This window comes from Betta splendens, chromosome 16, assembly GCF_900634795.4.
Source record: "Betta splendens chromosome 16, fBetSpl5.4, whole genome shotgun sequence".
NCBI lineage: Eukaryota > Metazoa > Chordata > Actinopteri > Anabantiformes > Osphronemidae > Betta > Betta splendens.
In genome coordinates this window covers 19,766,876-19,793,312 of record NC_040896.2, presented here as the reverse complement: position 1 = coordinate 19,793,312, position 26,437 = coordinate 19,766,876, and the positions used below count along the sequence as shown (strand labels likewise).

At 46.2% G+C, this 26,437-nt stretch overlaps 1 protein-coding gene and 1 long non-coding RNA gene across 2 annotated transcripts in view; one reads left to right on the top strand and one right to left on the bottom strand.

Moving 5' to 3' along the window:
* Positions 1-9,468: 9,468 nt before the first annotated feature.
* Positions 9,469-18,540, top strand: LOC114843299 (uncharacterized). The gene is made up of 5 exons (XR_003783564.3): positions 9,469-9,833; positions 13,783-13,959; positions 14,236-14,553; positions 15,685-16,194; positions 16,374-18,540. It is a non-coding gene; the product is annotated as an uncharacterized LOC114843299 (long non-coding RNA).
* Positions 18,541-18,874: 334 nt separating this feature from the next.
* bckdhb (branched chain keto acid dehydrogenase E1 subunit beta) overlaps positions 18,875-26,437 on the bottom strand; it is a 35,077-nt gene continuing 27,514 nt past the window's right edge. The window contains exons 10-11 of the mRNA XM_029129772.3: positions 20,906-21,057; positions 18,875-19,645 (exon numbers count right to left, since the gene is read on the bottom strand). Coding sequence (XP_028985605.1) covers positions 20,917-21,057 — 141 coding nt within the window. The 3' untranslated portion in view covers positions 18,875-19,645; positions 20,906-20,916. The remainder of the gene's footprint in view (positions 19,646-20,905; positions 21,058-26,437) is intronic.

The following is a 26,437-nucleotide window of genomic DNA, read 5'->3' as shown; positions in this document are numbered from 1 at the left end:
TTCTCAGTAGCAGCGACGCATTCGTGGCACGAGAGCATGTAAAGAATGTAAAATTAGAAGGGCCACTGAGTTCAGACTCCCCATAAGGTTGAGCTCCACAGTCTATGGATTCAGTAAAACCACCACAAACCCTGAAGCTCTGCTGGGAAACGCTCTGACTCTGTGTTGAGTGAAGCCGGGGACTGAGGGACGGTCCCAGATGCTGACGGGTCGGGTGGAGGTGTTTGCAGCTCCATCCTTCTCTACCGGATGTCCATTAGATCACGTTCGGTACCAGCAGCCAAACGTAGGCGTCACCGCTGCATTAGCCAAACCCCGGCTAGCGTACGGTTTCACTTTAAAACACAAACAGAAATGTAAATCCCAATGTCTTCAAGTCTTGGGTGTCCCATGAAAAGTGAGCCTTAAAACAGGTTCCTGTCAGAACGACGCACATGTCTAATCTTTCATTTTCTGGAGCTCTGGCACAAAATGACTGTGGTTCCTTGAGTCCCATTCCTGCTACATGTACTGAGAGCAGAGTCTGCTTCAGTCCTTTACATCATGGAGGTTTGTCTTATACGTTTGCCTTCAATCTAGTTTTAGAATGTGTGAAAGTTTGTTCTGGGTCATATTTATGCAGGCGCAGAGCGATTTCAGAGCTTCACAATATTATTGTGTTCTTTAGTCAAAGCCCTGTAGATGAACAAAGAGTAGTGTCACTTCCAGTAACTCGACAATATTCTGCGATGATCTCACCTGGAGGAACTTAACAGCAGCGAGGGGGACTTCGATGGAATCCACAGTCTGACGCGCAGAGAAATAGCAGCATATTGAAGGTACATGAATGCCCAGTGGCTCCGTGTGACAAGCAGCTGCTGCATCCATCAATAACCGCAGCGGCACAAGAGGAACTCTCCCGTCTAATAATCTGCAAACTGCATGTTTACAACCTTTCAGGCAGGCGAGCTGAAAGCACCACACAGGGCTGGTGGCGATGTGCGTCTCACTCTCTACACACACGCACGCACACACACACGCACGCACACACGGCCACATTATAACCGTCAGCCAGAACACACACTTCACACAGCAGTGAACACATCGAGATCCAAGGTCAGCGCTTGACGTCAGCCTCCGCTTCGCTTCTCTGCTGCTTGGAAACACAGGCGCGCGCACACACACACGCGCGCGCACACACACACGCGCGCGCGCACACACACACACACACACACACACACACACACACACACACACACACACACACACACACACACACACACACACACACACACTATACATCGTAGGGACACTCTCTAATCCTCTACCGCTCTCTCACACATAAACACATTAACTTCCCACTCTAATACACGATGAGTGGTTGTGTTCAGTCTGTTGTCAGACGTTGATGTGAGGCAGCAGGTTGCCATAGAAATCAATACACAGCCTCCATGGATAAACTAGAAACAACAGGAATGGATGCCAGGGTTGATCATCGGTTTTATTGAACTGAAAATCACCTCTGATTTATTAGTTAATCTCAAGGTGAGATGTAAGAATCTAAGATGGTCAAGGATTATGTGAATTAATCCTGCATTGTTTTGATTCTCATCTTTATTATGAGTAACCCCGGGTGCTGCCGACTGAAATCCTAAGACTTTTCACTTAAAGCTAACAAACTAAACGCTTTAAAATATTGACTGCTGAGGACTGAGTTGGTGCCACGTCTATTCACAGCTGCTACAATGGACTGACCCACTTCCATGGTTACAGTAAAGCACAATAACAGCCGCGGAGTCTTCTTTAGCATAACACATCTATCCGCTGATCAGCCGTGTGTCTATGACGCACTGAACACATCTGCATTTCAGTGCGACTCTAATGCTGCAGCAGACCTGTGACCCGACCCAGCTGGCCCTGATGGTTCTGGCTCCGCAAAGCATTTCAAATTTCACATCTTCCCATGGAACAATGTGCACCACGCACAAAATGTCAGGGTCCCAGCATGCGATAGCGGAACCCTAAATTATTTGTCTGATTGTGCCCAAACGTCTCCCGCAAAAGTCCGGTTGAGGCAGGAATGTTGGAGCCGACTGGTTCTGATAAAGTTACATTAATAATGAACACTGGGTCCAAGCTGTAATTGATTCCCATCATCTGGCCATCATCTGCTCACCAGGTCAGATAATAAGGAGCTGTCTTCTAGGCACAGCTCCTCAGTGCATGAACGTTTAGATGCCCGTGAAAACTCAAGACGAGCTGAAGCTTCGGTCTGAAAACGAAGGCCAGATTTACGATGGCAGAGTCGCAGGGCGTCCTAATGATTTTCAGCCTTGGCCTCGTGTTATGTAAGCGCTCCGAGCAGCAGCATCACTCAGTGACTCCTCTTCCCGAGGCCTGCTGCTCTGACACTTGGCTGCTACGGCTGCAAAGTGGTGACGAGCAAAAAAGAGAAACCAAAACACTGCACTCGTAGCGGCAGAGAGCGGCGCCGTGATCGACGGAGACAGTTCAAAGTCGCGTCCCTTTTCTTTTTTGACAAACTCGCTCGTGTTGCTTTGCTTGCTCTCCAAGAGACATGGGAACCAGATGACTGGCCGCGCTGCTGCGATCTAATCCCAGAATGCATCTGTGTGGCATCCGCGCCCACTGGTTCACCCCCGTTCGGGAGCGCACGTCCAGGCAGTAAATCGCAGGCTTTGGTCTCGTGCTGCATAGTTCCCGGAACGCGTGAGCGGCGCATTCAGCCACGCTCGTCATCTCGCCTCTAATCAGCGCGTGCGTCTGTTGCCTTCACACTCTGCTGATGAAATACAGCCGCTGTTGAACAAGCCCACGATCTGCTTTCATGTCCTGTGTCGGGGTGCTGCATCCGACCCTCCGGGCTTCACCTACTGACGCACTGCTAAACGAGGACCCAACGAGATGCTGACGCTGCAGGAAAGCCGAGCAGATGTTTGTTTCGGATCATAAAAGCCTGAACGCATCGCTCACTGGGTTCTGATGACTCTGTTTTAAATGTCCCATGTGAAAGAAACATAATGACATCCTCATCGTGGCATCTGTTGTGTTCCTAGGTAGTGAGCACAGTCACAGATAACCACCGTGTTCCCTAATGCTGAGCCCTTACCAGTAATTTCTATGTGAACACAGCTTTGAAGTGAGGGAACACTCTCACATCCTCAAACATTCGTGTCGTGCACATGCAGTAATTCATTCTCAGTTCCTTTAGCGCGCCTAGTTTCCAGTTCAGATCCCTGCCAGTTTCCCTCTCGTCCCGTCTCTCAGGTGGAGGAAATGACAGGACGTGCTGCACATGGTGTAACACTTGTACCACTGTGCCTGGTGGGGAAGGTTCAGCCTCTCACCGTGGTGAGATGCTGGTGTTCAGCAGGGCCCCGTACGAGGTGCTGTGGAGGAGTGGGATTATTCGGCCGGGCCGGAGGAACCGGATTGATGACCAATGCTTGGTCATTAGCAGCCCGGCGAGTTGGTCTTTAAAGTGCAGCTGTGAGCTCAGCTTGTTAAAGCTGGAGGAGAGAGCTTCACCATCAGATCCATGGTCCATGTTGGGTTTCCACGTTTACTGCACAGCCCTACAGAATCATGACCTTCAACCGTACATATGGAAATCTTCTCACAAAAAACTGAGGGAGCGATGTCTATGATCTGTATGATCTGAGTATAACAGAAACTGTGGGTCTCTGTTTGTAGGTGTGGGAACGTGGACCCGCTCATTCAAACGCTCCCACAAAGGCAGATTCTGGGCAGTTCTCCACGGAACACTGACGGCACGTTACCGGGTCTGTTTGGGCCTGTCTGACGGCGAAATGCACCAACGAGGCGGAGGTTCGCCGTGAGCTTTATGTGAATGCGTGGGCATGTGTATGAAGGAACGGGAAGCTAATATGCACCTTAGCACCAGCGTATGTGTCCCAGTGAAGCATCTTTACCGTAATTACACAGTCTGACACGTCTGAAGAGGAGATTCAACATGAGGCCAGTGTGATGTGTGGAAACCAGTGTGTGTGTGTGTGTGTGTGTGTGTGTGTGTGTGTGTGTGTGTGTGTGTGTGTGTGTGTGTGTGTGTGTGTGTGTTCTGATCCAGGACAGTGAGCAAGTCCTTGCTTTAGACCTGCCCTGTGCTGAGAGGAGTGAGGAGCTCAGGGCTCATTCGGTTCTCGTCCCTGATTTGGATCTGGAACTGGCAAAACATTTTCTCTCCTACAATAAGGCAGGTCTGCCCTGTAGCGATGCGTGTCGGTGCAGCCCTCGCCGCGGCCCGTCTCTTCTTGTCACTGAACTCTTGGTATTAACTAGGAGGCAACAAGCTCTGAGCAGCCAAACCATGAAATCATCAGAGACACGTTCATGATGAATAAATTAAACTGTTTCCCCCTCAGTTCCTGCGGAGCTTCCTGCAGGATCGATACACAGCTTTGTACATTTTGGGTCGACTGGGATCGAATCACCTGCTGCACCAGGACCGTGGTGCTAGCGGTTAGCCGCTGTACAGACACAGCACAGCTAAATTCCTTCAACGCCTTTGACTTATGGAGCCTCGCATAATAAAACTCAGACGTCTCATAAAAGTGACATTTTTATACAACTAAACCTAAACACTGGTTTGTTGTGGAATGAGCTCGGTGTCAACATAATAAAGACATCGTTTATATAAACGACAAACTGGAGACATGCTGATGGTGAACATGTAAATAAAACACTTTTCTAATCCAGAGAGAGATATAAGTGTTGTATTAATACACCATGATTGACTCCAGGAGCCTGACTTTATGCCCGAAGGCCGTGTTTAATAAAATGCCTGCTGAGTCTTTGATGGCGGCGGCGTCGTCAGATCAGTGCAGTGAATTGTCAAACTGCATTAATCACAAGAGCACAAGAAAACATGGCGTTGAAGGTTTATTCCATTAATATAACTTCACATCCGTGAACATCAGCATGTAACAGAACCGGGCCGGTGCTGGAGCGCCGCTCCTTCGTGCACGACCAGGCCCGGCTCATTTCTCTGTTCGCCACACTGGTGATGTTTGAAACCTGCGACTTTATGTTGTGCTGCTGCGTTCTTTATTTGGGATTGGGGGGGGGGGGGCATCGGCGCTTTGCCTCAACCGCAGCGTTGCGAGCCGAGCCTTGGCACCGGCCACGACACATTGTGTGTGAAACGTGTCGCGTGAAGCCAAACACAATGTGCCCTTAAACATCGGGGTTTGACGTGGGTTCGCGTCAGCTCTTTTTTTATTAGTTACTCGTTGTCCCAGAGCTGATTTATGAGTAGTAATGCATCAAGTCTTTAGTTAACTACTGATAAGACTGAAAACATATAGTGGCTCATTAATCTCTGCAGACTGTGTGACACAGCATGCTGTTCCCTGGTACTGTTCTACTATGGTATGAGCCCCAGCAAGTCTACAAAATACTGTTCATATACTGAAATACTGTTTTAGTTATATAATATTTATATTGTAAATTTTGAGCCTGTGACTGACTCGATTGAGTGTAAGACTGTTTCCAGCAGTGAAAAGCAGTTTAAACGTGATCATAATATTAAACATGAGGGAGCTGCACATACAATACGTAGATGATGAATAATGAAAGTGCTGATTTCTCTAGGAAACATGTCTTTCATGCCGAGCCTAACGGACCCAACGTGTTCCAGCATCCTAAGAGAAGAGGCTTCAGCGAAATGTGGAGAACATTAAGTTCAATGTGGCTGATAAGAACCAGCCACAGATGCTCTCCAGTGTTTTTAACGAGTCTTTTCATTGAAGGCATTTTGACGTGTCACTATTGTAAAAGCCCAGGTGTCATTAATAACATTTAGCTGCTCGCGATTACTCCGCTGCTTCGGTTTTAGGGTCCATTGGGAGCTCAGTGTGCGTGCGTACTACTGTATAATTAGTGCTTTTCAACATCTACTGACAAAACACCATTGTAAAAAACAAAATCATAGGATGAGTTTCAAAGCGCCGTAAAAAGGTCCGTCGTCGTCATGTGGCTGCTGTTGCAGAACACATTTTTGCTTTTGAGCCCGACGTTCTGAAAAGGCATCACCGTCGAGCCAGGACCCAATTAACGCGCAGTTTACGGCCATGATGTTAACAGTTGTCTCGCACATTGTTGAATGCCCTTCAGGAAGCGCTGGCACCGTCCAGCGTCCCAACAGGACGGCGTCGCTTTGAGTGAACGGATGGACGGACGCGCGGCCAACGTCCAAGGGGATTTATTCGCTCTCGGCCCATAAAGTAGGACAGATTAATGTGGCGTTTGATCGGCCAGGAAGAAGCCTGTCTCTCCCACTTCATCTCTCACCACAACGCGTTCTGAGAGACGTGACGGGCGTCTCAAAAAGTCACAAAGTGATAAAAAGTGTGAAAAGGTTCAACAGCGGTGCTGCCTGAATCTGGAGGGTGAAATCTGGACGTGGAGGGGACGGAGACCTGATCCTGATGAGCGCAAACGCTCGTTTCTAATGTGAACATCCTCCTGTGGATCAGCACAAAGCTTGATTTATTCACTTAAATATGAGACATTACAACTTATTGCATCATTTTTTAGAAGATTTGAGCCTACTTTGAGTAAGGACACATGATTTCGAATGGTCGGCCATCTGGGCCATCTCACCTCCAGATGACATCATCTGCACCCAAATCTCCTCCAGACGATGAGGCGTGACTCTTTCAGGTAAACACATAAGACAGAAGGTTTCAAAATGTGTTTAGCTCTATTTACAAGTTGGACGGCGAAATTACAGCACGGGTCCAAACTGGGGGAATTCAAACAAATGATCCGTACTGTAACACTTAAAAAGCAAAAGTAGATTTCTCTGCATGCTTGGGAGCAAATGCTGTATGTCTTCTGGTTCTGAAACGCTTGAAGTCATTACCGCGGCACGTGGTTGACTGACTGAAAATAATGATCTGCATCAGTGATCAAAACAGCATCTGATTGCGGGTTCGAGCTTGGAGTCAAACAGTGTGTGAGCCATATGGTGTCTTTGCTTCAGTTGGGAGCGTGGAGCACTAAAAGCCACTGATCTGCTTAGTGACTGGTTCAAACTTAGCCGTGTTCAGGTAGAAACAGGACCCTTTCTCCTGTTGCCCGTCCTCTGTCAATGTGTAACTGCTGCTTTTATTGCTGCTCCTGTGAGCTTGTTTATCACACTGGAGGCCAGACACTAAGTGGACGGATGACTAAGAGCATATTGTGAATGGCACAGCTGATGTTGACTGGTCGCAGTTCTCGCTTCAATGGGACGGACGGACGGACGGACACACACACACACACACACACACACACACACACACACACACACACACACACACACACACACACACACACACACACACACACACACACACACACGCCGCATCGGTCAGCATCTAACCAGAACAAGCTGTTTTCCATCGCCTGTGCTGGAGCCAGCAGGTCATTATTTCTGTTTGGATGCTGCTCGTGTCACATGTGTGTCACACTCTCTGGATGTTTCCCGCTCGCATTGCACAAAAGGGGGTCATTAGGTGTAAAACATAAAACACACACGTATATTAATGGAGCTCAGGCTTGAGATATTTTTGCAGCGACTATCTGATTTATTATTTGACGAACAGGAGCTGCAGGACAATGATACTTAGTTCAGTCTAAGTATCGTGAACCCACAGTCAGCCTAAAATACCTTTACTGTCAATGCGAGATTCAGGGACTGAGGGATGTCTCACTATGTAAGCCACTGATGAGTTTGCATCAGCTCTGGGCCCCTACTACCACACTACAGTGGTGAGAATAGTGACCTGGGGAGCATTTTGGGAAACCATTGTCTGTTCCTGCATCCACTGTGCAGCGATCACACTGTGCATCACTTCAGTGCAGTACAGTTCCCTGGGTCTCGAAAGCAAGAGAGCGTAAAGCGTTAACAAAGGTCCCTATTATTGTCTGTAGTGCTCATCTATGGCTGATGTTCATATACATATATGTATATATGGGAGGAAATATCATGTCCTAAGAGATAGAGTCTGTAAATCACAGCTAAAATGAAAATAAATCCCTTTTCCTTTAGAGCATAAACCAAAATTACTGCAAGAACAAAAGGTCAAAGGACCAATTTTTCCAGGAGAACAAGACTAAATTATTGAAATGTTAATCACCACATGTGTAATCCTCTTTCCTGGTTTCAGCACAACAAGCTTCTATTATTCCTACACCCAGAGTCCCCGTTGTTGCATGTCACCGGGGCTAAATGTCCTCGCTCCCATGACTCAAGCCGCCATAAATACGCCACACCAACGACATCAGTCAACACCAGGGCACCGCTGGAGACGCACGACGTCAGCCGGGGAATCCAAGGTGAAGGGACAGGAATTAATAAGCGTGTCATAGGACGTCAGCACCGGCCAAAGATCAGCCCCTCATGACGTGCGTCAGGGCATGAATCATGCTACGGTGGCATATGGCACCCTGGAAAGACTGCACGGCCGGAGTGATTTCCAATTCATGAGATTTCTTTACAGTTTGTCGTTTGAAAGAGTGAAACACTTATTGTTTTTCTCAGCCTGAGCAAAATTCCACATTCAGCCGAAAGAAAGCTGGTGATGCTGGAAAATGGCAAATCCAATAAACAAAGGTTTACAAGGTAACACTGTCTAAATGTTCTGGTTAACTTCTTCTTAATAATAGCAAAGGATCATAATCACATCATCCAGTGGAGCTGGAAAAAAAACCCAGCAGGAGAGCAGCCTTCCACAGCGCGTCCATCTGAAACGCGTGCAGCGCAGAATCCACGGAAAAGCATCAATTGTAATTAAGGGTTACATCAGCGCGGGTGGATGTTTTCTTCCCTCACATGGGAACTCGATTTATGGTCGAATTCTGAGGTTGGAATCGCAGAGAAAGCAGAGGCGCAGCTGTCCGCTCGGATCAGATGGGACGACGTGGATGGAGGGAGGAACACACAGGGTGGCGTTGGCACTTGAGGTTTGGGCCGGAGCGCTGAGTCGGGCTTCCTGACTCCATACTTGACTGTAGCCAGAAGGCCAAATAAGCAGCCTTCACCGTGTGTGGGAAAAAGCTACCGTAGGCACCGTTCGGGTCCGTTTAGGATACAGGAGGTTATTACAAAAAAAGCGAGGCTTGTTCTGCTCACAAGCACAATATACAGAAGGGGAACCAAACGTGTGGCGAAGGGCGAAAACAGGAAAGAGAGCTGGATGGAGTTCTGCATGATATAATAATGGGGATCTTGGGAATGGTGTTAAATGAAAATTTCCCAACGGAGGACGCCGGATGACACCAGACCTCTCGCGAAATTCCCACACGCGCGCTTCGATAAGCTGCGCGCGGGCGCAGACGGGCCGCGCGCAGGTCAGCGTCCACGCTGCCACGCTGTCATTACCGCGGACCTGAGTAAATATCTCACAGGGCAAAAATGGAAGTTGAGGATGAAAGGGGGGGGGGGGATAAAAGTAATGTGTAATTACACCGGAGCCTGCGCGCTTTGAAGCCCTATCCACGATAGCAGGGGAGGTCACAGTGGGACGCGCCCCGCGTCGCGCAAAACACCGGCGCGGCGCGGTGCCGCTCGAGGTTCTGAGAGGAAACACAGTAATTTAACGGCGCGAGCGATCCACACAGTCCACAGACAAACACAGCGGCGGCGGTAATGGCTGCTGTTCATCTGCCGACACCTGTGAATTAACAACCGGGGGCTGCAGGGCGCCGTCCAGCAGCGCGGCAGCGAAATGAAACACTGTTTTCATATCGCCGCTCCATTGATCTCGGGGTGAAACGCTTCCTGCGGGAGCTGCAAGCGGAAGGCGACGCCACGTCTCAAAGGCCGCGCGGTGAGTAATAGGACGGAATGATATCGAGCCCGTCGGGAAACCTTATTCGGCGGCGACTTCAACTTCCTGCGATGTTATTCTGACGTAACTGTGTTTTTTAAAGGTAGTAGTTGGGGGAGCGGCTGCTTTTAGTGAGCTGCAGAAGCGAGGAAATGTAGAAAAACGAGCGTCAAAGACACCTGTAGTCAATGCCCAGGGTTTACTGGCCCAATTGCAGGATCTTACCTGTGCATAAGCGTTTATTGGTGCACCGAGGGTTGGAACGTGGCAAGAATCAATTAAAGGGAAACTTGGAGAGTGAGGCACACAAATCAGTGGGGACACTGTAAAACTAAGTCCGACAATGTGTTAAAATATTTTCACATTATCCCCTCGGTTGGTGGTGAATTCTTGGAAAGCTGCGTTTTTTTTGCCTCCCTTTTAACGAATAATGTATTTTGAGACTGGAAGTGAAACGGAAACGGCCTCGGTGGAAGGTTCGGACTCAGACAAAGGACGGAGGAGAGCGGCTGGAGTGGATCAGTGTTCAGCCATGTGTCAAACAGGCGTCAGTGAGAGTGACCCGGAGCTGTGGGCAGTTTCAGGCCGAGACAAGACGTGAACCCACAGACAGGACGCTGGAAACGACGCATCAAGGAAGCATTAGAGGCAGATGTGATATACTAACGGTCCCTTTACACAGTCACACACATCTTTTCTGTGTGACTGGTCTCATTCACACACACACTGACATGAAACACCTACAGGATCGCGGCTCATTGTCTCTTCAGCTGTTTTGTGTTGAGTTGCAATGTGTTACTTGTTTATTTTTGCCTTCCTTCCTCTTTCTGTCATAGCTTTAGAGCCGTGTTGTGATACAGTACGTGCTTTCAATTTTCTTTAGATGTGTGACTTATGTATGGAGGCGCACCTGTGGCAAATTTAACAGATTAAACCCAGCCGAGATCGCAAGTCTCGTTCAGGATGAGCAGCGCTTGTGTTTTGCGGCGAGGAACAGATCCATACACGTGTGCGAAGCCGTTCCCAGGAAGCACGGTGGACTTAAATGATAATCAAAGAGGAATCAGCTCAGCAGCCCACAAACAACAAAGGCCTCTGACCAAAGCAGGGACCTGACAAACGACCACGCGTCCATGGAGGAATCCTCCAATCGGTAGTTTCACGCGAACAACAACAAACTCCAACCAACCCCCAAAAGCGACAAACTGTTGAGAAGGAAACGTATCCATGACAACCGCAAGATGGAGGTGCAAACTCCCATCATTTAAAAAAGCCGGCTCATATTTCATATTGATTGTTAACACATGAATAATGCATCAAATCCTAAAATATGCATTAGCATTTAGCCTCTCTGAGCCACAGACACAGAATCCGAATGATTTTGCATTTGGATCAAAATGTCACACATCATTAGAAGGTTTGGAGGCGAGTGTGTGCAGGCTGCGCGTGGCACCGTCGCCTAATTAAAAGGGTGGAAATCACGTGCTCTCATTCGATGACGCTTTGGAGCAAACGAATAAGAGCAGAACATTTGAATGATCATCCACCTCCTCATGAAGCCCAGCAACCACCAGTCAGATGGATCCAAGTGGTCCACGGCTATTTGTTGCACCTAGAGGCCAGAGGACGGTCTGACACTTCACCTTGTGACGGACACTCTCTGATGTCAGGTTTGAAATGTGAGCTCCGTTTGAACATTTATCAACCGCCCAGCTGGCGTACGGGTTTCATCCGCATTTAAATAACGAGCGCCGTGTCAATTACCCTTTGAAATGACCGGACTTTGATTGGAGTCTCAGCGGGAGCCGAGGGGAAGCGTCCGCCAGCCGCGCCCACACTTCCTGCCTCCACGACGCACGCACGCAGGCACCGCTATCAGTATTAAGACACAGCTTCCTCTTATCAACACGGCCACAGGGAGATTAAAACAGTTTGTTCCCAAAATGTCTATTATGCATTAAATCACCCATGTCACCCATGATTAGGGGGGAAAAACACGCTTAATTACAAGCAGCCACAATATTCATCATTTAAGCCATGATTCATTATTATTTATGCAACGATTGTGCCAGAAAGCGTCCGCTTAAACTAAATCCCTGACAGACTTGGTACGGCAGCCATTCATGCAGAGTGTAAGACCCTGGAGCAGGACAATCGACTCGCTGTCATTGGAGAAATGAAAAGAGGTTTCAGCTCCTGCGGCGGGTGGCTTGTTTTACAGTAGCTCACAGTGACCTGGACTGTCACGTTGAACAGAGCCGGTGCCGAGGACCTCGTCTGCTGCAGGCGGCCATTGTTTCCTCCATTGTTCTCCCCGGTGACTTAAATAAAGAGAGTCTCCAAAGCCACACGGCTCTAAATATGTATTTCTGCTGTGCTAATTAGAGACTGTCTGTCAGGCGGGCACCGAGCCCAGAACGAGGGACGGCTAAATATACCAAAACAAAAACAAAGCTTCCAAACGGAAGATTATAAACATTCAGGCAGAAAGTTGCGGATGGACTCGCAAATATAGCTGGAAAGGTGACTCCGGGTGCGAGATGCTTTAGTCATGTTTGTGACGTAACGAGAGTGAAGGTCAGTTGTCCGGGGACTAGTTCATACATGTAATAAAAAAAGACAACTTTTTCCAATTTTGCAGCAACAAAACTTTTTTTAATTTTGAAGGTTTTCTTTTCAGTAAGGCACATTTCTGCTGACGTTTGCACAAATCTATTGCGTTAATAAACCTTTATTGTTAGTCATTCATCATGAGTCATCTGCTGAATGAGTCCCATGTTTAAAGTGGAACCCTGGTACCTTAATTAGTAGATCTGAGCAGTGCAGCTTTAGAGACTTTACACTGGATCTACTGGTTAAATCAAATGTTTTGACGTGGTCCCTGTTAGTGATGTTTTCTGACAAAGGATGCTACAGATGTGATGCCGCTGTGAGGAAAGGACACTGTATGTTGGATGTCACCCTGCAAAGCGGCGCCAGGTTCAACCTTGTACAACACAGCGCTGAGGAAAGTTGGCGTATTAACGACATTCTTAGCAGGAACATTCCAAAGAATGTCTGAGGTCTAAAAATGGCTTTAATTCAATTTCATCTCCAAACTAACAAATTGCCCAAGTGAAACTTTCAGCTTTCTTACTTATAAACTTGCAAAGTTCACCGTAGGTGGATTTTTAGATATTCTACTGTGCAAAACCCCACAGAAGCAAAGAGTAACCAGTAAAGGCATGTCGGCATCACAGACGAGCTGCTTTACATTTTTCTCTCTGAGCGCGAGCAGCGGGGTCAGAGTCACTCCTTCAGCCTAATCTCCGCAGCGTCAGCGATCGGCCGATCGCTCGCTGCCTCCCAGCTCGGCTGCAGCGCTCTGACTCACTGTTGACTCAGTCTCCAGGAAGGTGAAGCGTTTGGCACACATTTCCCCCTCCGCTGACCTCGACTGACTCCTCGTCTCCCTCCTTGCGGAATCGCGTTCCTTGAGATCCTTCCGCGCCGCCGCTCCATGCAGCCGCCGCATCTGGGAGGCGAGCGCGGATTAAATGCTCCGTGTCTACAAGTGTTTCGGTAGAAAGAGCATCAAAGGCCGGCGAGCGGAAGCCGTGCCACAAGTCCCCACTGGCATGTTCAGACAGAGACAGCGTTTCAAACCGTAACAGCATATTTATGAGCTCCAGTCAGAGGTGTGCTGCTGTCATGCTGCTCTGATGCTTTGGTAAAGCTACTGTATTACCACAGACCGGCTAATATTACAATTAAGTCCCATATGGCACAGTTAAAAAGCTGCCTTTCAGTTGTAGAAAGGAGAAAATATCCAATCACGTTATGTGATGAGCTACAGGATCTAAAATGAGTCAGCCTCCCTGATGAAGTCTATCAGCTGCAGAGATGCAGCTGATAGACTGTGACTGACACTAGTGGGTTACACCTGTTCTCTGTGCGGCCATTGATCCAGACTGGTGGAGGTGAACGGGCCTGTGGATCTGCACTTCACGCACAGACACCTCTCAGTCCCAGGAAGGACTCGAACCAACGACGAGGCTCCACCTGCCGATGGACGGATCCTTCTGCTGGAGCCGCCTTCCGACGGTCGGAGAACGGTGGGAGCAGCCAACTGGATAAAAAGAAAAATGTAGGAAAAACTGAATGTGACAGTTTCAGATTTAAAGCCACCATAAAATTTGTAAAATTCCAAGCCTGGCTCTGCCCAGTGGCTAAATCAAAAGAGCAGCTACACCCAAGGCTGAGATGAATGTCTTCAGAACAGCCTGCACCTACTTTTAATGGACTGTGTGAGCACAGTGGTGGCCAATAGACAATAATTATTATGTTTGTTTTAGCTGATTGTTTTGAAAGGAAATTTTACTCTCTAAAACTTTTTAAAAATCTAATATATAAATAATTCCAGATGCAGAGAACCTCTGTTGGCGGATGAAGACTCTTCCTCAACTCACTTGAGGCGACTACAGCTGATACCGTCCAGAAGTAAAGGAATGAAGATCACCATGAGGCCAAAAAGGCGTCTGTGCAGGTGCAGGAGGCCATCGCTGGTGTGAGGCAACGCACAAACAAAGCCAAGACCCAACGACTGACCAGCACCATGGTTTGGACCCTTCTCGCAGAGGAAGGAAGGAACCGGCAGAGAAGATCATATGAGGGTCAAAGGTCAAGAGGGACGACATCTGGTGGAGTCCAACAGAAAGGCCTGGCAGAAGCATCAGCAACGGTCCTTATTTTCGTAATTATCGTTGTTTGTAACTTTCTTCCTCGATGCATCGCTTAAACAGCCACATTTAATCAAGGCTCTGCTCATTTTCCATTGTTGGTGCAATACATAGGAACCATTAGGACGTTTAATGATCTGTCCCAAAGAGCTCGGCGCAAATAAAGAGCTAAACGTTGTTTTCGCTGCAACCGCGGATGACGTAATCGCAGCGTTAAGCCGCGACGCTTCCTCGCGCGCACACATGGTACGCATTTGCGCGGTATCGGCTTTCGCAGACAATCGCGCGTCGCTCCCGCCGAGCTGCGGAGCAGAACCGTCGCTCTTGTTTAGCGGGGAACAAAGTATGACTCGTGGCTCAGGAACAGACACGCCTTTTGCCACGATGGGCCCAGGCCCGTGAGCCCGACGCGCGGAGCTCCTTCAATTAGAGCTGGAAATTATTTCATTAGCACCACTTACGTATGTCAGAGGAGACGGAGCTCGCGTCTGTCTAACAGGATGTCATTAGCGCACAATCGCCCTCTGGACCGGGACCGCTTTTGTCCTCCCCCTCCTCCCCTTAGAAACCATTTGTCGACCTTAAAGCCAGAATTAAAACCAAACACTTTTATGTAACAGATGCCAGGGAAGGAACAATGTTGGGTTCATCATCTCCAGCATTTGTTGGTGAGGACAAGCTCCGATTCTCAGACGGGCAAAAGTAGTTGTACATGTGTTTTATATTTTGTGTTAATGTGCTGTTTTGGGTTTTGGGTTTGAAAAGGCACCGGACCACAGCGCCGAAACCCAGAATATGCTGCGGCGCCGATGCTTTCAGCCTGAGCTAACGTGCAGGTCGCCGCCGCGTGGGTGAACTGTGAACCCGTGACTCCAGAACATCCATATGTTCTATTCTCTAGCTCAACGCGAACAGAGGCGGGTTCTCATTTTTATTCCCCTTAAGCTAAGCTGTAGCACCTGCTGCTACAGTGTCTACGCTTTAGACAGAGCACATCCATTACGCGGTTGCGTGTCAAGGCTTCAAGGCCTGAATCTAAAATGCTCAGTCATGAACATGCCACAAAAGGACTGGGATTGTGTGGAACCTTGGGGCCTGTGCAGTGTCTCACCGGTGTGTGTGTGTGTGTCCAGGAAGAAGAATGAAGCGTGGTGGCGACTCTGCTTCGCTTCCTCTGGCGCTGGAAACATGTGGCATGTGGAAGTATCGGGACATATTGTGGAGGAAAACAACATCCCCTTTGTTAGAAACGGGAGGTTCGGGCATTAATGGTCCTTCCAACAATGCAGTGATCCCAAAGCAGGTCTCAACAGCAGCAGTCCAAGACGTTTGACTGGAAAATCCCCTCGGTGCTTTTGTAACAAGCACACGTATGAAAGGTTTAACTGTATATTAAGTGTTAGCGTCTTTGTGCCCTGGAGCACGGGACCTTCTGAATAACATGCTAACTTTCTATTCTTCATGTCGAGAATTGACGACAATAGTTAGAACTGAGAACAAAGGCCCAGCATCGCTTTACACGGCAGCTTTCAGCCCGTTGTTCAGCCTTGTGCATCGCAGCGTCACCACCGTTGCTAACGCTACGGAGGTGATACGGAGGAACCATGGGCTGATGTCACGCACGGAGAAGAGGAACGCTGCAGGTGAGTTGTGTTAGCGCTCGTGTTACAGGTGTGTCGTCACAATAAGAGGGAGACCAGAGGGTGTAGCTAATGTAATAGCAGTGAATTAACATTTGATGATGCAATTTATGTTTACACTCAGCTACATTGGCTTTATCATCATTAACTTCATTCCTTTTATTTCTGTGTTTAATAATTAGGCCGATGGAGAAACTGTACGTCCTGTATAAGTCGGACTGGTACAGGAGCTTGTTTTAAATGGGCTCTTCTGCCTCTGATCCTAGACGTTCACAGTTTAACGTGTGGAACTTCCACAAATCCTTAGGAATAGTATTACACTTACTGTTGCTGTGTTAATACTGATGTCATTTAGATGAAACGATCATCAAATGCTTATGCAAATGCTTAAAAGAGTTTATGTTAAATGGATAAATATGTGACATTACTTTGTAATGTGACTCATCTGCTTTTATCGACTAGTAACAATGAATGCGTCCTAAATCTAATCCATGTTCCACAGGATGCATTAAAAAAGTTGCTTCTTCCTTGCAATTCTATAAAAAAATATTCCAAATGACACAAAGAAACAGCCAAAAGCACAAAGTGAGTTTATCTGAAGCTGTTCCAGAAGCTTGTCTTCTATCTGGCTTTTTCTGGAGCTCAGCTCTGAGTTAGAGCCATTTTCTACAGAATTATTCCCTGGACTGTAATGGACGAATCGTGTGTAGCTCTAACGAACTATCCCAGGCTGCACCTATCTTAAAAAAAATCCAGTAATGTTGAATAAACACAAATCATAGGCCATATTCCATGAATTTGTAATGATGCTGTAAAACATGCCCTGGCAACCATTAAAAATGCACAGCAGGCCACATTACAGGCTGAGTGGTTCTATAATCCCCAGTAATCTCTGGTTGTATGGTTTGACATGCACTAGAGCATCTTCACCCCCCGTAGCTTTACACAGTGACCTACCACCCCTGGTTTTGAGCGTTTCATGTAAATATAGTGTGTAATGACACACTGTCAGAGCACGGATGCTATTATAGCCTTCCTACCAAGCAGAGGTCATCTCTGCCACCCCGCCCAAAGGAGGGCTGGCCTCACCACTGTGGTCGCAGGGCTCTGCTTTCACCCAGACCAAAATGACAGATGAGCTCTTATCCTTTACATTTTCAACAGGCGTCTCTTTGTGGAGCGCGCAGGGAATCGGATCGGAAACTCGATAGGGATTTCACCGGACGCTCGCTAATCAGGGGGATGGTCATGAAGCCTTTTTAATCTTTGCTCTTCTTACCTGTTGCGGGCTGATTTAGAAGCCTGCCAGCTGCACACATGTTATGACAGATGATTATGAGACGGGAGTCCAGGATTCATCACAGCACACGTACATTCCAGGACTGAGCCGATCCACCGTCGTCCTTTGAAGGTCAGGGTGGTGATGGGCTGTATGTTGTGCAGATCTGCTCTGGTCACGGTTACCGTGAAATAAAACAGTCCACGTCTCCAAATATAATATCTTTTCAAGCCACATCTGAAAGAAATGCTGCCCACTGCGTTTAATTTAGCAACACGTTGTATCACTTGGAAGCCTAAAAATACGACAGATTTCTCCTGCCGCTCGCAAAACTGCTCGTTGCTTTTGCAAATTTCGCAAAAGTGCCACATTGGGAGCAGTCGCTCCAAAAGACGGAGATGTCGAGAATGTTACAGCAAACGGTTACACTCCAAGAATATTCAAAATAACACCAATAATAGCCAAAAGTAAAACCGGAGTAATCTCCAGGACTTCATCAGAAGCTTTTCCAGATGGCTGTCTTACATTACAGTAAAACCACGGGGCTCACGCTGGCACTCACATCTGACTTGAAGCCATTTTGCTCAGGAATTCATCCTAGGGAATATTCCCCTTCTTTTTAAAAGCCCTGTCTGCACCATGGGGAAACACTGCTCCATTCATTTATTAGTGACACTTTGAAGTCCTTCTCACCTTCCTCCTAAACTCTGCTGATGGTCCAGTTCTGCACTTACTACTCAAAGTAAAAGCAGAGACTCTGAGCTACGAGGCCATCTGGTTTAACTGGTCTGTCATATGTGCTTCCACTGTAAAGGTTTTATTAGCGGCGTGATTGTTCTGCCAAAGGCTCAAGCTGTGTAAGGAAGAAGTGTCCAGAAGGTAGAAATGCAGTGAATTATGCTAATTCTCTTATTTTCTTGTAACAAATTCTTAAGTATTCATTTATAACGTTCTCTGAGGTAAATAAGCCATTTGGGGCTGGTTTGAATGAAAAATAAATATCAATAAAGTGGTTTTATCAATGTCCTGAAGCTCACTATTTCATGGCTCCTAAATAAAAGACGACGTTGGCCATGAACTGAACTGAAAGTCGTTTCCACGGTTTTACAACTGTACTGTACATCTTTAATTCAAAGACCTAGTTGGAAAACCGAGTGAACAGCTGTCTGAGAACTCACGTTGGATCGGAAAAAGATGTTTTTCAGTGAGTCGCAGAATATGTCCCGACTTTGTAAAGCTCCCGCTTTTCAACAGGAGATTTATCAAATGCAGACGCTGCCAGTCTTGTAAATATTTTCTTACTCCCATGACCAGTAGCAACCCGAACCAGTGTGAAAATCGTTTATCGTTTTGTTTCAAAAACAAGTAAACTCTCAACAAATGGACACAAATCACTGAACCAAATGTCTTCACCAGCTCCAACTGTATTTATTTTCTTTAAAAACCCCATGTGCGTCATATTAATACAGTGAGTTTCAGTTTCCATGTCAAACTAAATAGAAGACACATTCAATCAAGGGTAAGCTCATGTCCATGTTATAAACCTTAATGCTCAATTGATATTTTGTGATTCAACCTTGTGAGTTCCTGTTTGTAACTGCCACGCATGCACAAATATGCAAGTCTTGTGCTTAAAGTAACACTTGTGCCACAGTCAGAAACGTGGTTAGGATGTATTGCTTCTACTTCGCCTTTAAGCAAAACTTCTGTATAAACGTCCAGCTGACCTGACACTTCCTCCTCCTCTATCGCCCTGCTCACCTCCACACCACCCCCCACTGTTGCTCTTTGATCTGCCTGCTCACATTTGGACCTCTGCAGTGTTTAATTTCAATGCAACCGAAAAGCACGCAGACGATTACAGTGATGTCCACAGTTTCCAACTTTCGTCTCAGAGGAAACGATTTACATTATTTTGAAAGTAAAGGTTCATTGTAGGGTCTGCAGGAAGTTGACTTGTCTATATGTTTGAATAATCGAGAGGTACTACTACTGGCGTCGTTTTAACTGCTGGAAGACACACGAGAACATGGAGCCCATCTGGATCCTGCTTCCTGATTGGATGATCAACAAAGTGCCTCTCGTTGGCTGTTCTCCACTGCGTGGATAAATGAACAGGAAAGGAGAGGGTGTACCGGGGTGGGGGTGGAGCTCAGGAGCTACCAGACGTTGCATCTGGAAAAAAGGAGAAAGGTTCGGTAAGTTATTCGAATCACTTGGTGATCCACAGTCAGTGGCAGATGTGAGGTGAGCGGTGAGGATGAGAGCAAATATGTTGGACTCAATTAGACAATTTATTGCTCTTACTCATAACTCATACTGTAGCTATAACTCAAGTGTAACATTTTTCTGATCTGAAATGATTTTCTACACAGCGACTGGTGCAGAGAAAGTGATGTGGTTGAAAAAAAAAGGCCCATGGGCTTGACCCTGTTAACACTTGGCACTAAAGCCTTGGGTGGTCCCATTATAAGTCTGGCTCCAGATACAAGTGTGAAATCACCCAAAACAGATGCTGCAGAAATCTACACGCGAGCTTCACAGTGGTGGGCTTCGGTGTCGGGGAACCTGTTAAGGCCTGTAGCGCTGAGTGACAAGCGGCATCAGCTGCTGGTGCTTGTGCTCAGTGCCCGTTCTCCCTTTCTGCTGCACACGAAATGCAGCGAAGGCACAAAGGAGTGGCTGCTCTACAGTTGTTGACAAATGCTCGCTGGACAGGCTGGCCGCAGACTTGCCTTCTTCAATTGCTGCTGCACAAGCGTTACAGGGCCATAATATTTGCAACAGTGACATTTTAATGAGTTTAATTTGTGACACAGCCTGTTCACTGGAGCATCTGAACAGATGTGGCTGCATCTGTCAGAAGAATACTAAGTCTGCTTTTGGATAATAATTATATAGAAAGTGTGTATCAAACTCATTAGATGATTTAAAATATATATGTCTGCGACAACCCAAGGGCTTGTTTCATACATTTAACCCGTGAAGCCCCAGTTGCAGGAATTTTTATAGACTACAAGAAGCCAACAGTAACTTGTGTTATGGAAAATTAAGGCTTTAGCACCTCTGGAGCTTTACCAACAGCTGGGACTTAAAAAGTACCAGTTGCAACTGCTACGGCATTGAATCGGTCCATCTTTTAATTTCCTAACTTTGTTATGCAATATCTAAAAGCATTTTCTGTACAATAGCCATTCAACAGTTTAAAAACCACGTGAATGTGCATTAGTCTGATGTCTGTCTATTGGTAGGCTAGGAAAACCAGATCTAAGTTTTCTCTCTAATGATGGGTTTGTTCACTGTCATTTCTCATCTTCTCAATTACTGTATATTGCTGGAATAAGTACTGTAGATTACAGAGCTGTGGTTGATGGGCCTTAACGTACACCGTGTGAATGAAAATTGACTTAATGTCCCCTCATAAATTTCTCTCACCTGTCAGGGCTTCAGTAGTTGATCATCCTCTTGATTGCATCAAAGCACTTCCACTTGTCTGGGATATAGAATGGCTCAAAGATATGAGGAAAGGGGGTATCGTAACCACAGACCCTAGCGATGGGAGCCTCCAGATTCAGGAAACACTCCTCCTGCATAATATAATAAAACACACGAATAATAATGAGATCCATGTTCAAACATAAGTCAGTCAGGACTCGTTTGAAAAGCATACACAGACATGTTTTCCACTGAATGCATAAATGTATCAAAATCAATATCTTTTCATAACAACAACCTTGGTTATCTTTCTCATTTCACAGGACATAAATAGCTTTGAGAGGCTGACAGGGTCTTGCAATTTTCAGTTTCCTGCTCTCCACCTCATCCCGTTTAGCAAAGACAGCTCCTTGGCTCTGCAGGTTTGTCCCAGACTAAGATCAGCCTTCCTTCTGGCAACCCAGAACCAACGCTCTCCATTACCTCATTTACCCTTTTCACTATGCTTGTGCATCCTCCCAGTTTGCATAACTGTAGCAGTGGCTATGCGATGTTGATGTGAACTGGTAGTCACGATTCAGGATAAAAGTCTAAAAGCTTTGTGCTTCTCCTAAGAGAAGCCCAGTGCTCATGCAATTTGTCCGAAGTGCAAAACAAGCCGTGACTCGTGTCTCTGTATTGCCCTCTGATCTCTTCCCATGGAGACAAGGCACAATGAAGTTGGCCAAAACACTCCAAAAGGGGCAAACCCCCCAAAGAGTTAAATGAACACACGTGGACGCATGCACACAGTTTTGCTGAAACAAACCTGAAGCCCCCACTTTCAGATTACACTGACCAGCACAAGTCAAGCCACCAAATGTTCCACAGCACCCTCTGTGTGCATTGATAGTTTGTGCATGTGCAGCCACACATAGGACCCACTTCGACATGTTCCTTGTGACACTGACAGCATCACAAACTCAACCATCCATGTAATTCCACATTACAAACCCACCAATTGGCTGCCACGGAGCAGTCAGACGTTTGGCAGGACAAGGCTTGTATGTTTCGCACCGTGTTTTTCATTTCTTATGAAACATCTGGCTCCGAGTCCAGGGGAATGTCAGACTTGATGAGGAGACCTTTTGTGCTTGGGTACTTTAACAGCTGTAAAAATACAACAACAAGGGACACCGACAGAGTCTGCAGCGGAAGCTTGCTACCCTGTGGTCCCGTGGAAGTGCCATGGCAAAAGAGGGAACTTTCCAGGCAACTTCAGGTCCAGGGATGCGTTACTCATTTAAACCCGAGTCAAGACAAATTTGAATAGATCAGGAATGGATGAAAGAAGCAATTAATAGCTGTTGAACATCTAAATCTTGAGACTTTAGATGGACACCGGTTGCAGTGGGACAATAGCAAGGTTCATTTGTGCCAATAAAAAAATAAAATAAGAAAAGAATAAAACAACACACTGGGCCTATTTTGAAGTTAGTTAGAATTAAATCAGAGGAGTTTGCACTGACTTGCTGTGTGGGACTCATGGCTGCTGGCACTGTGATCTGCCTGGCAGCTGGACTCCTGCACCCTAGGTCTGGCAGTCTGCTCCACCCAGCTAATGAACTGTGATTAGCTTTAATGACGGTACAAAACTACTACAACAAAACCTTCTTTCCCCCTTTCCCCTACTGTACAGTAGCATGGACCCCTACAATGTGTGTCCTTGATGCATTGTTTCAATCTGCTGACAACTCTCAAATATACAGTAAGTAGAGAAGTGGTTACAGATACTCTGGTGCTCAGTATGCAGCTGACTCTTTCCTGCAGGCCGGGACAGGACTATGATCATGGGATCATCAGGGTCACAAGCCTCTTAATATTAAATTTAAATCCCATGAAGTCACTATAGAAGTTGAGTCTTGTCTAAAGGATCGGGTAGACATCTTTTATGCATGCATTATTTGGCACCTGCTCCACAAAGATAAATGGAGACTCTTCTCACCTGCTGGAAAAATCCCAACTTGGAACAGTGCAGAGCTACACACAGAAGTCCTCAACACCATCACAGTATTTTAATACATTTATTTACTTTGCTTTGCTTTTGGCCTAATGTATTGATGGAAATGACTATGTGATGCCAATAGCTCACCGACATTCCAACCTCAAGATCTAGTCTCCACCCAACTATACAGACAACCAGCCAGACAGTACCAGGGAGCTTGGTCTTTTGTTTGGATCCGTCTGTAATCTCCTCTAAATACATTGACTGGAAGTGGGAGAAAAGTACAGTAGTCTGACTGTCTGCCACCACAGCTGGACAGAGGACGGCCACACAACTCAAGTTTCATTCAAATCAGTGTTTATCTTTTGGGAAGTGCATCATTATATGTAATATACTTAAATGTCAGAATAAAAATATGTCAACATGGTTGTGCTGAAGAGCTTGCAACCGATAGTGGTGCAGGATGTAAAAATACTTCACAGTTGGATCCTTAGGGCTGCAGTGATGATATTATGTCTCCTGTCACACAAAAATCAGAGATTGTCAAAAACACCCGCAGATTGGAGGCTGCTCTCAGACACTGGTAGAAAAATACCAATGGTTCATGCTACAAATACAAAGCCGGGCCAAACCAGCTTCATTTTGACTGACAACAGTCTGAACACATGTCTCAAGATGTTCTCTCAATGATGCTCAGGTTAAAATAACAGGAATGACTGATGGGCCTGATATGCGGACGTGGTTTTGGTTCGCTGAAATATCACAGAACCTACAGCAACACGTATAGCTCCAAGTTATCATTTAGCAAGTGTAAGCATTTTAACCTGCCAGCGTTGGTTGCTTGGCTTGCCTCCGCTGCACAAGCTTAGACACGGCACAGCTGAGTCCCAGGCCGAGCCAAGCCTGACAATCTCGGTTTGCCTTGTCCAAAAAGTGCCACATAATGTACTGCGAAGCACAGACACGGCCATAAAAACACTGAGGTTACCAGGCAATTTTCAAATAAACACCCACATGGGAGTTAAAGCCCGATCGTGGTAGGAGGTAAGGTAGTAGCTAAGAGTGTTGCACAAGTCTACAGCATGCATAAGCAGGAAACACAAAACCTACATTATTGCATAAGTGCATGAAACACTGATTCCATATAGAACTGATTTTAATTAAATGGAAGAATAAGCAAACATTCATGAAAAGAAAGATATTCATCAGTGGAGGTAAATTTTGTATTTAGGACACTTCTCATTAAATATGCCATAAGAAATATTAGTTCATAAATTAAAAAAAGACTTCTCCTCACATCCTGCCGTTAAACAAGCTAAAGAAAATGCTAATGAGCGTATCAGCCTTCAGGCTACTATGAAATGGACAGCAATGAGAAATAGTAGCTCAACTTTAAATACGCTCCACAACCGATCGCTCACAGGGGCGGTACCTGTATCCAATTCTCCAGCCTTTAAAGGAAGACGTCCTGTACAAACACTGGGCTTTGAAGGCTGTTAAGTGTGTCCCCTGAGGGGAGACACGCAGGGGCCCCTTCCATCAGCTTTATAGTGGTGCACAATACTCCAGGCTGTGGGCTTACTCTGCTTCACATAGACTTCTGAAAACATTCAAAGTCTCATTCTGCGCTAACACCAAGTGGGCCTGAGTGAAGGCGATAGTCTTTGGACCACATTCCAGAATACGACCACAGCATCAGGAGGAAGTGTAGCATTCTGTTATTTCCAATTACAAAACTAGGATGGAAGCAGAACCAGTAGAAGCAGGCGATCACATGGCCCCACAGAACTAACAGGCACAAAACCAAGCAGCACATCAGCGTAATGTGTATATATGCACTCTACTACTATTAAGATCATCACAATCTATTCCTACTGCAGCATTTTATATTTAGACAGGGTGTTATATCTACTTTTTATATGTACATGTGAAACACACTGACCAGCCAAAGTCTCTCCTTTTTTGGAATCTATAGTCAAGTCTGTACTGTTTAGTAGAACCAACACATGCAGGAGGATGATTCTCCATTTTGCTCTGCTCGTCCCTACAGCTCATTTAGCCTAATCTCCTACACCAAATCTTCCTCTGACCATGTAAACCTGAAGTTATATAAAAAAACACAACGTTATATTTAAATACATACACAAATGTAAAATACATCACACAAACATTTAATGAACACTGAAGAGTTTAGGAGGTCTTGAACTGGAGAAGCGCAAAAAGATGTGATTGAGTCTTATTTTTACAACTCTGCTATACTTAAGATGTTCAACCCAGAACTTTTGCCTCGGTGGCTCTAATCTGCTTGGACAGCTATTGACAAAACACAGCGATATAAAAGGTTAAAAAGAAAGGTCTCAAACCACTCAAGCCAAACAGTATATTCATCTGATGCCTGGATAGAAATCTTACGCACTTGGGGCCTCAGAGTTATCATACGCTACAGTCTTATGGGAATGGCCTGTAATTATCATAGGTCCCTGTAGGATGTCCTACCTTTTATTAGTGGGAGACACTCTGTGTAATCAAAGACAGCTTTCCCTTTGAAGAACCAGAAATACAATAAGGTTTACAAACGTAACAGGAACCTCCGCTGTAGTACAACCTGCATCCTTTTAAATGCAACCAGAAACTTTTTCTTGTCCCCCCCCCTTTTTCCAACACAAGTATCCAAGTGGCTTGAGGCTGAGCAAAGACTTCAGATCAATGCAATCAGTGCACACAGCAACAACTTACATCACTCGCGCGCAATGCGAAAACAAGAAAACATAGAAATGAGGGAGATGACTCACCGGCCGCTTAAGCCCTCGCTGACGAGGGGGGGGGGGGGGGGGGGGGGCATCTGACTGACAGTAAATAAGGAGCGGAATCATTGATTTTACTGCTTTGACTCTGGCTTCATGAACATTAACAAGGAAAGTGCTTCACGGAACACATTCAATTAGTTCCATGACTTTTGAGAAGGTGAAAAGGAGGTAAAGGAGAAAGTGGTTGCTCACTGCCTAGAGCCGCCCAGGGAGAAAACACCGCGCATGCTGAAGATCGTTATCTCACCACGCAAAGATAGATGTGATTAGGATGACGGGAAGGGGAGGACATTTCATGTAGTCATACAGTACATCGCACTTAGCTCAGACTTTGTTATCCGTTCTCTGGCGTTTGTTTGTTACACTGCCCAGGAATTCTTTATTGACAGCAACAATATTTCAGGAACCTTATATGGATACTTAGCTCTGCTGTGTCAATAGTTTCTGCTGAGTAGAACACACTTACAAATCTGTTCAGTATGCAGCATGCATTACCTTGTAGAACCCAGGCCATTTTGGTTTTACATGCTTATTGGTACTTTAAACCATACCAGACACGCGTGAATGGAATATGCTTCTTTTGATGTTGAACTACAATTCTGAATGATACTTCATAGACATGTAAGTTAGATCAAATTAATTCAACCAACCCCTACTCAATCATCGTCGAGCATCTTTGAATTAGGCATTCTGAAAAAACAGACACGATTTGATAATACGTCATGATTAGGAAGACATTTA